This window comes from Schistocerca piceifrons, chromosome X, assembly GCF_021461385.2.
Source record: "Schistocerca piceifrons isolate TAMUIC-IGC-003096 chromosome X, iqSchPice1.1, whole genome shotgun sequence".
Lineage (NCBI taxonomy): Eukaryota > Metazoa > Arthropoda > Insecta > Orthoptera > Acrididae > Schistocerca > Schistocerca piceifrons.
In genome coordinates this window covers 236,309,415-236,325,017 of record NC_060149.1, presented here as the reverse complement: position 1 = coordinate 236,325,017, position 15,603 = coordinate 236,309,415, and the positions used below count along the sequence as shown (strand labels likewise).

At 44.4% G+C, this 15,603-nt stretch overlaps 1 protein-coding gene across 1 annotated transcript in view; it reads left to right on the top strand.

Moving 5' to 3' along the window:
• Positions 1–15,603, top strand: part of LOC124722284 (voltage-dependent calcium channel gamma-7 subunit-like) — a 183,629-nt gene that overhangs the window by 147,916 nt on the left and 20,110 nt on the right. The window contains exon 4 of the mRNA XM_047247470.1: positions 10,487–10,611. Within this exon, the coding sequence (XP_047103426.1) occupies positions 10,487–10,611 (125 nt within the window). The remainder of the gene's footprint in view (positions 1–10,486; positions 10,612–15,603) is intronic.

The following is a 15,603-nucleotide window of genomic DNA, read 5'->3' as shown; positions in this document are numbered from 1 at the left end:
GGAACCACGCGACCGCTACGGTCGCAGGTTCGAATCCTGCCTCGGGCATGGATGTGTGTGATGTCCTTGTAGTTCTAAGTTCTAGGGGACTGATGACCTCAGAAGTTAAGTCCCATAGTGCTCAGAGCCATTTTTGAGCCAATGCTGAGGGGTCCATTCGGCATGTCGTTGGGCCCATCTGTACCGCGCTGCATGGTGTCTTGGTTGCAAAGATGGACCTCGCCATGGACGTCGGGAGTGAAGTTGCGCATCCTGCAGACTATTGCGCACAGTTTGAGTCGTAACACGACGTCCTTTGGCTGCACTAAAAGCATTATTCAACATCGCGGCGTTGCTGTCAGGGTTCCTCCGAGCCACAATCCGTAGGTAGCGGTCATCCACTGTGGCAGTAGCCCTTGGGCGGCCTGAGCGAGGCATGCCATCGACAGTTCCTGTCTCTCTGTATCTCCTCCATGTCCGAACAACATCGCTGTGGTTTACTCCGAGACGCCTGAACACTTAACTTGTTGAGAGGCCTTCCTGGCACAAAGTAACAATGCGGGCGCGCTCGAACCGCGGCATCGACCGTCTAGGGATGGTTGGACTACTGACGACAGGTGCAGTGTACCTCCTTCCTGGAATAAGTGGAATAACTGGAACTGATCGGCTCCGTCTAATAGGCGCTGCTCATGCATGGTTGTTTACATCTTTGGGCGGATTTAGTAACATCTCTGAACAGTCAAAGCGACTGTGTCTGTGATACAATATCCACAGTCAACGTCTATCGTAAGGAGTTATGGAAACCCGCTTGATGCAAAACATTTTTTGATGTGTGTGTAGGCCGGCCGGTGTGGCCGTGCGGTTAAAGGCGCTTCAGTCTGGAACCGCGTGACCGCTACGGTCGCAGGTTCGAATCCTGCCTCGGGCATGGATGTGTGTGATGTCCTTAGGTTAGTTAAGTTTAATTAGTTCTAAGTTCTAGGCGACTGATGACCTCAGAAGTTAAGTCACATAGTGCTCAGAGCCATTTGAACCATTTTGATGTGTGTGTAAGGCCATTTCACTTTAAATCTCTCTGCGTGGATACCTTTATATATTTAACTGCTGTGACTGACTCCTGTGATTGATTGCTGCTAGTGTAATCAAACAACGTTCAGTTTTCAGTTAACTTTTTCGTTCGAGGACAGCTACCCACACTGCAGTTGGTCACCTGCAGTTGTACATCTACATCTACAGCGACATCCACATCCGCACTCTGTAAACCACTGTGAAGTGCGTGGCAGAGGGTACTACCCACTGTAACATTTATTATGGCTTTTCCCCGCTCCATTCACTAATGGAGCGCGGGGAGAATCGTTGCTCAAATCCTCTGTGAGCGCTGTAATTAGTTTAATTTTGTCTTCGCTGTCTCTGTGAGTGAGACAGGGGCTTGCAACGTATTCTTTGATTCATCACCTAAAGTTAGTTCCAGAAATTTTCTAAGTTGAATTTCATAGGCTACCTTGCGTCTATCTTCAAGCGTCTGCTATTTTACTTCTTTCAGCATCTCTGTGACAGTCTCCCGTCGATGGAACAAACCTACGACCATTCGTGCCGCCCTTCTTTGTACCTCTGTTAGTTCTGTTTGGTACAGGGATGGGTCGCACAAGTGTTTTGTATCCAGTCTGCTCTGTAGGCTAATTGCTTTTCCCTTGTATTCTGCCAATGAATCGCAGTGTGCCACCTGCTTAATCTACGATTGAGACTATCTGATCGTTCCATTTCATATTCCTACAATTTTTTACACTCAGGTATTTGTCTGAGTGGACTGATTTAAAATAAGTTACCAATCTTTGCACCACTTTTAAATCCTATCAAGATCTGACTGAATATTTTTACAACTTCTTAAAAAAAATGGTTCAAATGGCTCTGAGCACTATGGGACTTAACATCTGTGGTCATCAGTCCCCTAGAACTTAGAACTACTTAAACCTAACTAACCTAAGGACATCACACACATCCATGCCCGAGGCAGGATTCGAACCTGCGACCGCAGCAGCCGCGCGATTCCGGACTGCGCGCCTAGAACCGCTAGACCCAACTTCTTCCAGATAGTACTTCATTATAGATAACTGCATCATCTGCGAAAAGTCAGAGATTACTGCTGACAGTGTCTGCAGGGCCATTAACATATAGCATGAACAGCAAGAGTCACAACACAGTTCAGTGGGGCACACTCGAAGTTGTTGGGTTGGCGCACAGGTTCATAGCGTTTTTCCGTAAGTTCAATAAACGCAACAGGTACACGAAATAGAAACTTTAGTCTCCGTCACTACTGACAACTCTGGGGTAACTTCGATTCCGCTACTATCGACATCAAGTGGTTTTGAGGCAAAGAACTCGTCGAGCCAGTTTCAGAGCGCATTTTCATCGGGAAAGGAAGTTCCTTAGAGGTTGTTCGATAGAGAGCAGAAAAGGTGTAAATCTGAGGGCGCAAGTTCAGGTGAATAAGGGGGGTTCCGGATGGCTTCCCAACCCAACTCCTGTATCGTGTTTTTTGTCAGTCTAGAACATGGCTTCACAACATACGTGCTCGCGGAGCAAGCTGTGAGCAGCAAGGTGCGAGCACGGAGCAGGGCGAGCACGCTACCCCCACTACCGGACCAGAGCGGAGAGTGGGGAATGTCACGTGGGGCACACAACAGCTGCCGCCAGTAAATGTAAATCCGCGGCCACCTGCAGGGATATCACTCACGAATTATTACTGCGACAAATGAAACAAATAAAGGAGAATGTACACATGCCACATAATTTTATTAGCTTAGTGTATGCCTCTACATTCGCATTAATTTGTGAACTGTTACACAATAAAAGGTGTCACTGAAGTGTGGGATTCTCGGTTATCTTGTACTTTTTGCCCTTTACAATTGCGTCTATGTTCGGAGTAATTGTTCTTGTGCATTTTAGGTGCAGCGTGCAGTTTCGATCAGACAATGCGTTTCTCAGGCGCGTCTTGTTACATTTCATTGCAGAGGACAGTTGTTCACAAACATACGTGGAACCGAACATTGATATTATTGTAGCCGCCAGTTTGTGCAAACGAGGAAATCTATCCTGAGGGAAGTGTCTGTAGAATTCCAAAACGTTTTTCTTGTTCTGAAATTTGTCTCTGTATTCTCTGTCATACTGCAGGTCAATAATTTCTTGCTGCAGCTCAGGACGAATCTCTTAAACATTCGCTGAATATGGAGAGAACAGCTCAAAATCACTGTCTAGTGCTGTCAGATCTTGAAAGCGCTGATCAACTAAAACTATGTGAATAACGTTCACAGTCTTTGTGAACATCTTGCACGGATGATAATTTAGGAAAATGAGCTAGGTTTCCTGTTTCCAGCTGACTCACCCAAAGTGTCAATTTCATTTTAAAAGCTCGTATTCGATCTATGAAATGAGTAATTAGCAGATCTTTACCTTGTAGTAAAATGTTCAAAGCATTCAGATGGCTAGTTAAATCTGCTAAGAACGCGAGATCACATTCAAACGTGCGCGCGCATTTCCCCTCCCTCCCCTCCCTCCCTACTCCGCGACCTTGCACCTGCTCGCGAGCACGTGCCTGAGCAGACGCGAGTACTCGCGCTCAAAACCGGCCAGTTGTTAAGCCCTGGTCTAGAAGAATGCGCGCGGGCGTTATCGTGGAGTAGCATGACGTCACGCAGTCTTCCTTGTCGTTGTTCTCGGACTGCGTCTGTTTGACGTTTCAGTTGTTGATAATGACTCAGCAGGGCTGGCTACACTTCGGAGAAACAATGCGTAGTATACCACACCGTCGCTGCCCCACCATCCCACGCATAACGTTATCTTTGTGGATGTTTGCAGGTCTTTGTACTTGTTTGGGCTCATTCAGTCCCTTCTTTTCCTTATGTTAGCATAAAGACGTCATTATTTACGATACAGGATATGAATATTCGGTGTTGTTCACGAGCCACCTGATGACGAGCGAGCAGAGATGCACGTATGGCCACCCGCTGATTTTTGTGATTTTGGCTTAGAGCATGCGGTACCCATACACCCGATTTTTGAACCTTCCCCATTGCATGTAAACGTCACACGATGGTGGAATGATCACATTTGCCAGTTCTCGAGTACACTGACGCGGACCATTGTGGATTAATGCCTTTTAAACCATCTTCGAGAAACCCCGAAGGTCTTTCTGAACGTGGAGAGTCACTGTCAAAACGATCCTCCTTAAAAAGAGAAAACGATTTTCTAGCCGTGCTCTGTCCAATGGCATTATTCCCATACAGGGCGCAAACGTTTGGCTCAAATGGCTCTGAGCACTATGGGACTTAACATTGGAGGTCATCAGTCCCCTAGAACTTAGAACTACTTAAACCTAACTAACCTAAGGACATCACACACTTCCATGCCCGAGGCAGGATTCTAACCTGCGACCGTAGCAGTCGCACGGTTCCGGACTGAAGCGCCTAGAACCGCTTGGCCACCGCGGCCGGCCGCAAACGTTTCTGGCTGCCTCCGCTGCTGTCAGCCCTCTATTGACTTAAAATAGAAGAATATGTCGGAAATGTTCCGATTTCTCCACTTGTCACTACGTTTCCCAGCGTCCACAGCTCCACTCACTTATCTCCAAATGACAAAATGAGAATATGTAAACTCAAATAGCAACAGCGAACTACAAATAAAAAATAACAATCGATAAATAAACACACAGCAACCGGAATACCAAAATACAAACGAAAAACGCCACGAACTTATGCACCAACATAATACTTCCACATCGCTCGATGATTCTCCGCCATGCCGATTGGCCGCGCGGTTAGAGGCGCCATGTCACTGACTGCGCGGCCCCTCCCGTCGGAGGTTCGAGTCCTCCCGCGGGCATGGGTGTGTGTGTTGTTCTTACCATAAGTTAGTTTAAGTTAGTTTAAGTAGTGCCCCTTAGAAATTCTCACACATTTGAACAATTGATGATTCTCCAGGCAAAATAACGTGTTGTATTCTCCCTACGAAAAGATTCTTAATCCAGTCACAAATGCCGGAATTTTCAGCACTTTTATAATGGCGCGCCCTTACTGTATACAACATACATGTCTTCAATGATAAGCAAAAACATTATGACATATGCCCCCCGCGAGACTGAATAAGGCCAAGTGGCGTTGCGGGCATGTGACGCGGTAAGAAATGCATGTAAAAGGCGGAGCAGAGACGAATGGGGAATCATTCTAATAACGATACTAGCTGCAACAGGGATATCCACTGACATAAGAAATGGTTCAAATGACTCTGAGCACTATGGGACTTAACATCTGTGGTCATCAGTCCCCTAGAACTTAGAACTACTTAAACCTAACTAACCTAAGGACATCACACACATCCATACCCGAGGCAGGATTCGAACCTGCGACCGTAGCAGTCGCGCGGTTCCGGACTGAGCGCCTAGAACCGCTAGACCACCGCGGCTGGCACACTGACATAAGAGACTTTTACACAAGAGGCAGACTGTTATGACGCGGTACCAGGGAACGAACATCTGGGAAACAGCGAAGCTTATCGGCTGTTCGCGTACTACTGTCGTGAGCATCTGTGGAAAGTTGTTGGAAGAAGTGAGACGACGAATAGGCGACAAGGTGTTGCAAGTCCACGCCTTATGACAGAAAGTTGAAGTTGGATCCTTGCCCACTCTGTAAAGAAAAGTAAGCGGAGATCTGTGGCAGTACAAAGTACAAGTACAAAGTACAACACTGGTAGTCCAAGCATTCTGCGATAGCATAATGTTAAATTTGCAACGCAGTGCTTCGAAACTCGTGCTTTCACCATATTCCAAGCATTATGGCGAAGTTGTTGCAAAAATTATTCCCTGAAATAAATTAAATTTTAAATCGAGTTTCTTTTGCATGAAACTCTATCAACAATGACGAAAATAGTCAAAAAAATCCGCAAAACTATAAAACACGGTTTTTCTTAAATATGTAAAAAGCTATAGCACCGGTCGAAAAAGGTTCACTGAGAAAGTAGTAGGGTTTAAAAAGATATATCGAGAGGTTCTTGTTGATCTTTTTTGTAATCACCGACTCTTTATTTCGTTTCGAGACCTATCGAAAAGACCGTTAATAATTTGGTTCTCTATAACTCGTTAACACTCACGTTCGCATTCTTGACATTTACTGTAAGTATAGCCCGCGGTAAACCAAAAAAGTACTTGTTTAACAAATTGCCGGCCGGGCTGGCCGAGCGGTTCTAGGCGCTACAGTCTGGAACCGCGCGACCGCTACGGTCGCAGGTTCGAATCCTGCCTCGGGCATGGTTGTGTGTGATGTCCTTAGGTTAGTTAGGTTTAAGTACTTCTAAGTTCTAGGGGACTGATGACCTCAGAAGTTAAGTCCCATAGTGCTCAGAGCCATTTGAACCATTTGTTTAAAAAATTAAACAATGCTAATATTTTTCAAGATACATCGATATTTTGAGGAAAGGTGAACTCGATAATTATGTAGATGTTCTTAGCGGACAGCCCTACAGTAACTGTTTTAGACTTATTTTCTTTGCATACCATGCTATTAAACAGTTTTTACGGTTTTATTAATTGTAAGCATTAAAAAATGACTTAGAAGACATTGCAGGAACCCTGGCAGCACCAAAACAACAGGAAGGCAGCTCCATAAGCAGGAAATTGTAGGGGAAATTATGTTTTTCCACTTTCCCTTTATGCAATATAAGCCGTCGATACGGTTCCTCTTGATAACCGAACACTTCGACTACCTTCTTTACAGAAGCACCCACAATAGGTGCACCAGCAATTTGCCCACGCTCAAATTCACTTAGCTCCGACATAATGCACTCACAACTACACAAACACTGACACTTGTAACGTATTGAGGACATTGCACGGGTGTCGTTCAATGTCAAATGCAACAGCAGAACTTGCGGGGCTGGCTAGCATCTGCATTTACTTTCAAGCATGCATTTCTCGTGTTTTTCCGTATTTTTGTCCAATCCTTGTATGCCCCTTGACTCTGCAATATTATCTGCCAGATCCTGCTTAAAAACTCAAGCGACCAGTACACTTTTGCCAGCCACGGGGGACACGAAGATGTGGATCATATAAGTTTTCTCAAAATCTTGTCATATGTAGACACGAATGTACGTGCTGGACACGTATATTTAAGAACATAAAATAATACGTGGATCTCATAAGTCATTACGAATGTTGCTCTATTCCGTTGGCCTCGGGCCTGGATGTGTGTGATGTCCTTAGGTTAGTTAGGTTTAAGTAGTTCTAAGTTCTAGGGGACTGATGACCACAGCAGTTAAGTCCCATAATGCTCAGAGCCATTTGAACCATTTTTGAACTATTCCGTTGTTATTGCACTATACAATCACTTGTAGTTAAAGTCACTTGCTGGGCGGAGGAAGGAGAACAAAATTAGCTTCCTCTTGAAACTTGGTTTTATATCTGCTACACTCTTCATATTAATGAATCAGCAGTTAAAGAGCGCCTCAATGGCACAATCAAGCACCTCCAGAGAGGAAGGCGGATCTGCGAGGTGTAATGAAGCTCTCTTCTCCCCATATTCATCCCCCCGCCCCAGTGCTATCGCCAAATCAGAATAGCTTGTTAGTGATTCACTTTATCTCCGATGATGACCTAGACGCAAAGAATCAACCCAATAGTCTGTCAGCTAATTCGTTTAACTGGCAAAAGTGTTCCTCACAACACTAGCTGAAAGCACCTCGCTAACCTGACTTCAGCGTCATTTTGGATTCGACGAAGTTAACTTGCGGAATCTTAAGACGAGTTCTGCAAAAGTTACTACTTTGGAGGGCTATGTGATTTTCTTTACTTAAACTAGTTCGTTTTAGGTAAAACACACGAGAATTTGTCGCAGGCAAAAGGACGAAGATGTAAGTGCCCTTTAGAAATATTTATTTGTAATGTGGACAGGAAATCTTCCTTGAAGCTTCTCTTGTATTTGTTTTGATTGTTTTAGTTTCTCTACGAAGCCGGCCTTACTATTTCAGAAACGTACCATTCACGGTACTTCATCGTTTCAGCTTGTAGTAGGTGAAACAGACAGTGACTATAGATCAGTTTTTCGTAGAATATTACTAAACAAACAATCATTCGAAGTTCGTAACATTCTCGTGATTAACGTACAGGTTTTTGGACAAAAATGTAAGCGAGAAATGCATGCTTGGACATAAATGCAGACGCTAGCAGAGCATTAAAGTTGCGCTGTTGTATTTGGCCACGAACAGCACATGTGCAATGTCCTCAGTAATTTGCAACTGTCAGCCGTTGTCACAAAAGTGTTCTGTGTAGTTGTGAGTGCATTATGTCGGAGCTAAGTGAAATCGAACGTGAGCGAACTGTTGATGCTCGTATGGTCCCCGACCGGGACTCGAACCCGGGGTCTCCTGCTTACATGGCAGACGCTCTATCCATCTCTCTCTTTCTTTTTTATCTCATTTTGTTCATAAGGGATCGTTGTATTTATTCTGGGCGGGTGTCCTGTGACACTTGTTCAAGTTTAGCGTTGATCCATTAACTCAGTTTTTTTTTTTTTTTTTTATTATTACAGAGGGCAGCTAACCCTCTGACAGGACACGCTGAGCTACCGTGCCGGCTGACGGCTGCAGGTCATTAATGGTGTCTGTTCTTTCGGATATGTCCGAAAGAACAGACACCATGTCCATATAAGTATATAGTTCTGGCAATACCGGCCATGACCTTCTTCTTCAGTGCGGATTCACACATATTCCCCGAACTCTTACGGGACTTGGTAAGAATATCTTCCACGAGTAATGCGTGTGTTGGGGTGGGACACTACGAATGTAGTGTGTGGACATACCAGATGAGAATGTGGGTCTCGCAGGATGCGTACGCGAGTCGTACTATCCCGCTGTGCCCTCGGTGGCTCAGATGCATAGAGCGTCTGCCATGTAAGCAGGAGCTCCCTGGTTCGAGTCCGGGTCGAGGCACACATTTTCACCTGTCCCCGTTGATATATATCAACGCCCGTCAGCAGCTGAAGGTATTAAATTAATTCTAATTTCGTTCTAGACGGCTGCAAGTCATCAACGGTCTAAGTACATCGAGTCCGACGGTCGTTGAAGAGGACTGTGTCGAAAAATAAGCCAACGACAGGTGTGAAAGTCACTGCAGAGCTGGATGTCGCAGTCGCGAACCCTGTCACCACCAAAAGAACAGGAAGGTAGTCCATAAGCAGGGAACTGCAGGTCGAGCTAGAATTCCAAGCTACTCATTAATGATGCACATGCCCGTAACAGGAAAACTTGGCAACAAAGCCTTAAAGCCTGGGCTATGGAGCAATGGAGGAAAGCGATTTACTCGATTGAGTTTTGTTCCCCAGCGTTTCCAACTTCTGGCCGAGTTTACGTCCCGAGAGTGAAACATGACAGAAGTTTGATGATCATCTGGGTAGTCATATGGCGGTATTCCAGAGGTCCCATGGTTGTTCTGCAAGGTCGCATTACTGTCAGAGACTGTGTGACCAGTTTCGCTGATCAAGTCAGTACCATGGTACAATGTTTGTTTACCAATGGTGGTGCTGTGTTCCAAGACGACAGGGCGCCTGTTCACACAGCTCGCATCATCCAGGATTGATTTCGTGAGCAGAGGATGAAGTGTCGCATTTTCTCTGTCCACCACAGGCGCCAGATTACAATATTATTGAGCCTTTTTGGTCTACTTTGGAGAGACGGGTGCCTGATCGCTATTCACCTCCATCATCGTTATCTGAACTTGTCTCTATTTTGCTGGAAGAATGGTATAAGATTCCCTTAAAAGCCATACAGGACATGTATTTATCAATTCGACGACGACTGGAAATTGTTTTCAATGCCAACGGCTTTCCAACACCGTATTAGGGATGGTGATGTCTCGTGGGTTTGGCGTTTGATTATTTTCGTCCACATCTGTACATTCGAAGAAATGTCACATAATATATCAAGCAGGATAAAATATGAAACAATGGAAACAGAGGACTTGGCAGCTAGTAGAGTAAATTCAGATAATATACGTTACTATTTTCTTTAATCGAAACGGTCAAGGGTCCAGTCCTTGAACGAAAGAACAAGATCTTTTTTTAAAAAAAACGATTCGCTGGCTACTATTTTCTGCGATATCTAGACAAAATATTGCTTACGCTGAATTTTCAAAGTTATTCATGTTTTTACTCGAGCTGTATTTAAATTTACACAGTTCGCAAACAGCTAGCGAGTAATATATCATAAAGTAACATCCCAAGTCATAATTCTACAAATTTCAATTAAAATGAAAGCAACACAGAAATTTAACTAGCTGTTTTTACTCACGTTGTATGAGAATCGTCTCAGAAGATTCGTCATGTGGAATACATTGGTAGGGGAAAATTGTTACACTGAGGAATTTCCAAGTTATAGTTAAGAAGCACCACTACTAGTTTACATATAAATTAAAGCAGTCTTTTGTGATATGGCTCTCTATATACACTTTCTCTTTGGCTTTCTTCAGGCTTTCAATGCCGTTTGAAGCTGTGGGTCTGCTACTCATCCTAATCGCCACGCTATTCGCCGTGATGGGACACTGCAGCTGTGACCACAAGATGCTCATCGCATGTGGACTCTACATCCTCGGAGGTATGTAAGAATTTAATATGTCGCCAAAGAAGCCCATGTTCCTTGTTCTGGTCGTCCGATTGCAATTTATAGTCGGTATAGGCACAGGAACGATTTATGAACTAGGCTCATAGGTAAGTATCGTTGTTAATTATACGGAGCAGTCAAATCAAAACGAGACGGATGGAAATGAAGTAAGTAAACCGTCCATTATTCCAAAAGTAATCGCCATAATTGTTAACACATTCATCGCGCTGTGAGACAAGACGGTCAGTGTCTCCATGGAAAAATGTTTCTGGTTGCTTACGGAACCATGGTAAGTTCCCATGGGACTAAACTGCTGAGGTCATCGGTCCCTAGGCTTGCATACTACTTAATCTGACTTAAACTAACTTACGCTAAAGACAACACACAAACCCATGCCCGAGGGAGGACTCGAACCTCCGACGCGATGAACCGCTCAAACCAGGACCGTCGCAATGCACCCTAGGCCGCGCGCCTACCCCGCGCACGGAATCATGATAGTACCCAGGTGTGCACCTCTTCGTCCAAAGCAAATTGATACCCACTGAAATCTTTCTTCAGAGCTCTAAAAATATGGAAATGGCATGAGATCAGGACTGTATACACGATGTGTAAGAGCTTTCCTGAGAAACTTGTGCAGCGTAGTCGAAACAACCTTGGCAAAATGTGGATCCGCCCACGGTACAGAAGTTTCGCTGGGAAGCCCTTACACATCCTCCATACAATCCCGATCTCTCCCCGTGCGATTTCCATATTTTTCCAGCTCTGAAGAAAGACGTTCGTAGTCGTCGATTTGTTTCTGGCGAACAAAAAAAAAATTGTAAATTTGTGGTAAGATCTTATGGGACCAAACTGCTTAGGTCATCGGTACCTAAGCTTACACACTACTTAATCTACCTTAAATTAACTTACTCTATGGACAACACACACACATGCCCGAGGGAGGACTCGAACCTCCGACGAAAGGAACCGCGCGGACCGTGAGAAGACGCCCCAGACAGCGCGGCTTCGGCCGCTCTGGATTAGCCGAGCGGTCCAAGGCGCTGCAGTCATAGACTGTGCGGCTGGTCCCGGCGGAGGTTCGAGTCCTCCCTCGGGCATGGGTGTGTGTGTTTGTCCTTAGGATAATTTAGATTAAGTAGTGTGTAAGCTTAGCGACTGATGACCTTAGCAATTAAGTCCTATAGGATTTCACAAACATTTGAACATTTTTGAACACCGCGCGGCTTCGGGCGAAGTAGTGTACGCCTTGGCACCACAAACATTTTCCCATGAAAGCACCCACCGTCTTGTCTCACAGTGGGATAAATGTGTTAACAGTTAGGCGAACACTTTTGAAATAATAAACACTGTACTTACGGTTTTTTTTTTACATCTGTATCGTTTTCATTTCACTGCCCCTTATAATTCACTTCATTCCTCCACTTACGAACAAGCTGTAGTCTTTTCACGTGTGTTATAAAAGTAGTTTAGGGAGTTTTGGAGTCGACATTATAATCTAAAGTTAAAATGTGAATTTTAGACTATTAGTCTCAGAGGTTTCGTAGGTAATGGTCCCACTTTTGGAGATAACCAGTTCAGAAAACTGACCCCTTTCGATTACTTTCATTCTTGCTCTTACTAAGTTCGTCCATTAGACGGAAACTACACTGCTAGCCATAAAAATTGTAATGCAATGAAGACTACATACAAATGATTAGCATTTCACCTCAACTGTACAATGTGCGTAGGAATAACGCCATCTGTGTCCTGTGTAAAATGAATTACACAACGGGTTTCTCATCATAAATACCATTTCAATGTTGTTTGTTTGTGATAAGATCGTATTATGCCTCGTGTAAGGAGGAGATACGTTTAGCAGCACGTGTCGGAGTTCGACGGAGGTAGCAACCAGGTCTATCGAAACTGCAGCGTATCATTCCACGATACTGCTGCTCGCGATGCTCGGGGTCACACGACTGTCATGTGAGTATGATGAAATGGATTATTACAGGAGGGACGTACTCAAAGCCATGCAGGATCGCAGTGGCCTTGTGCAACTAGCTCCCGAGAGGACAGACGTATTATTCGCTCGGCTATTCAGGATCTCACAAACATGTCCTGTACTTTGGATCGGGAAATGGACTTGTTTGCACAAGACAGGCATCCATTCTGATATACCGAGAGAGGTGGCGTAGATGATAGCGCACTGTACCCGCGTTCGGAAGGACAACCATTCAAATCCCAGCCCAGCCGTCGAGATTTTGCTTTTTGCGTAATTTCCCAAAATTGCTTAAGGCAAATTTCGGGGAATAGTTACATTGAAAGAGGCGGCTGACATCCTTTCCATTCCTTCACTAATCCGAGCTTGCGATCCATCTCTAATGATCTCATTGTCGACTGGGTGTTAAATACAGGTCTCCTTCCGATGAGGATAATATAACGACGTCACGAAGGACATACCCATGTGTGGAGGTTCCGTGGAAAACGAACGTTGACACATTTCCTTCGTCACCGTCGTACGGATCCAGCACCAGGCGTGATGGTATGAGTACACTAAGCCTCTAGTTCGCTTAGATCATGCCTGGCCAAGATTTGCGCTCGCACTCTGCGATTGCAGCCGAGTGTGACCAGCACTCCTGCTTCGCCTACCACTGCGCTATTCCGATCAGGTGTGTAAGTAAGACAGGTATATGTGAAGGCTGCACGCGCCAGAAGCTTTTCAAGACGTCTTTGCAAACATAGTGGAACTACTTACAAGAGGCGATTATTGCAGCGTACTTTTACAAGCAGGATTTTGTCACGTATTTTTATTTTCAACTTTTTATTTTTTGGCTAAAGAAATAACTTTTATTACTTGATTAAATAAGTACATTATATAGGGCTAGTACAGTGAGCTGAACTCACTGATGTTGCTCTTGGCGTAACATTTTATAAAAGTCTTATAAATTCCTGGATTGGACAAACAGATCGTTGAGTTGGTCGCTACACTGTACGACTATCAGATCAAGTTGGAAGTAATGAAGTTCATTAGCAGCCAAAAGCGAGAACGGTCTGACAAATAAATCAAAATCGGTCTTCAGTCGTGCAATGTCTTGGCATCTCTTTGAGCATTCATGATGAAATGTTTCAATTCCTGAAACGTAGTCACTCATGTATGGTCCACAAATGACTGCCTTGAGTTACGGGAAATGTTCCACATCACGAACTTGAAGCTGATTTTTCCAGAGGATTACTTTTTTATTTGACAGCATCAATCTTGTCTGCAATGTCTGTTACCAAATGATTCTCCTTGAGTACGAATAACTGATGATGTCGACCATAAGGGATTTTGTCACCACTCTACTTTCTCTTCACCCAGTTTTTTCCTAATGGCCGTCTTCAGTTCAGCCAACATTTACTGTCGTTCGTCAGAAGACAAATTGCATCATATCGCCTTTGTGGCTGGTGTTGTAATGATGTTGCAAGAAGTGTTTCTCAAGCTCATAATGGTATATTAAGTACTTTGCATGGCCTTTAAACTATGCAGAAAGTAAGGCAATTCCCATTCGGAGCTAAACGATGTGGCTTCTCTACTTTATCTTTCTTAGACAAGGGTGTAGACACCGAAGTATTGCAAATGCAGAAGGTTAATTTGATTTAACGAAAGTAGTACTGTTAGCGAACTGCTTAGCAAGTGACAAGGCGAGTGATTTGCTTTAGTCGCTTCTGGCTGCAACCTTCATTTCCCTGTTCCTCCTAATACCTCAGCTCCTCTCTCCGCTGTTCTCGGAGCACTAAGCAGCAGTGCAGACGGAGTCTCTCGCTCGCGGAGCGTTGCTTGACCAGGTCTGATTAACCAGTAATTTGGACAGCGGCGTTACATTTCCTGCGTGTAAAGGCCGATGGTTGTGCGTTATCTTCTACATCTCAGTGATATTATCTTTCAACAAGACCACACAATATTGCACGTTGCATGTGCTGTCCTCACCAACCTCAATAGAGAAGGTGTTCGACTGTTTCCCTGGACAGCACCTCATCCAAATCTCTCATCCATTGAAAACATTTGGATATGGGTTGCCATGAGACTGCCGCGCAACCACTGGCAATCGTCTGATTGATGAATTCTGGTATAGAGTTGAAGCAGCACGGAATGATGCGCACGCATCTGTCACTGAAGCTCAGTTTGACGCGATCCAAGGCCAGATGGCTGCACAGTGCACTAAATTTCGAACCTCGTGTACTGCCAAATCACATACAAGTTTTATCGTGTATTCTTTCCACTATACTATATAGGATGTCCCAGGAGGAAAGATCAATCTTCGGGGATGTGATAGGAACCATCATTCGATCCAAGAAAGTCAAGTATACAAGAAACAATCGTCTAGTAAACATGGGGTCTCAAATGCATACCTAAAGATCGATGAGCACTTGTTCAGTAGAAAAGATGTGTTTCACGGTAGCGAAGGTGAACAAGTGCTCACAACTCTTAAGGAATTCAATTTAGAGCCCATTTTTCACTGGACATTTTGTTCTTTTTTGGTCCATACAACCACCTCTCAAAATATGGAAAGCGAAGAGATTCCAAAAGAAGAAATTTATTTCACAGTATCAAAGATGAAGAGGCCAATGAGGTGCCGCGGTAGGTAACACACTAGACTCTCATTTGGGAGGATGACTGTTCAATCGCGCGTACGGCCACCCTGATTTAGGTTTATAGTGGTTTCCCAAAATCGCTCCAGGCGAATTCCAGGACGGCTTCATCCTTGAATCAATTCGAGCTTCAGCTCCGTCTCTAATAACCTCTATGTCGACTGGCCGATAAACACTAATCTTCCTTCCTTTTCTTTTTTCGAAGATGAAGTACTGCTCATAGCTCTTACCCAAGCACCACCTACAGCAGTTCTACGTATTATCAATATTTCGTCAACTATTTTCATTAAGGGGGTAGGACGTCTTGGAGCAGGAGAGACACCACAGGACATTTTAATTTCCACTGTCTATACTTTTACGAATAAATTCATAAAACTT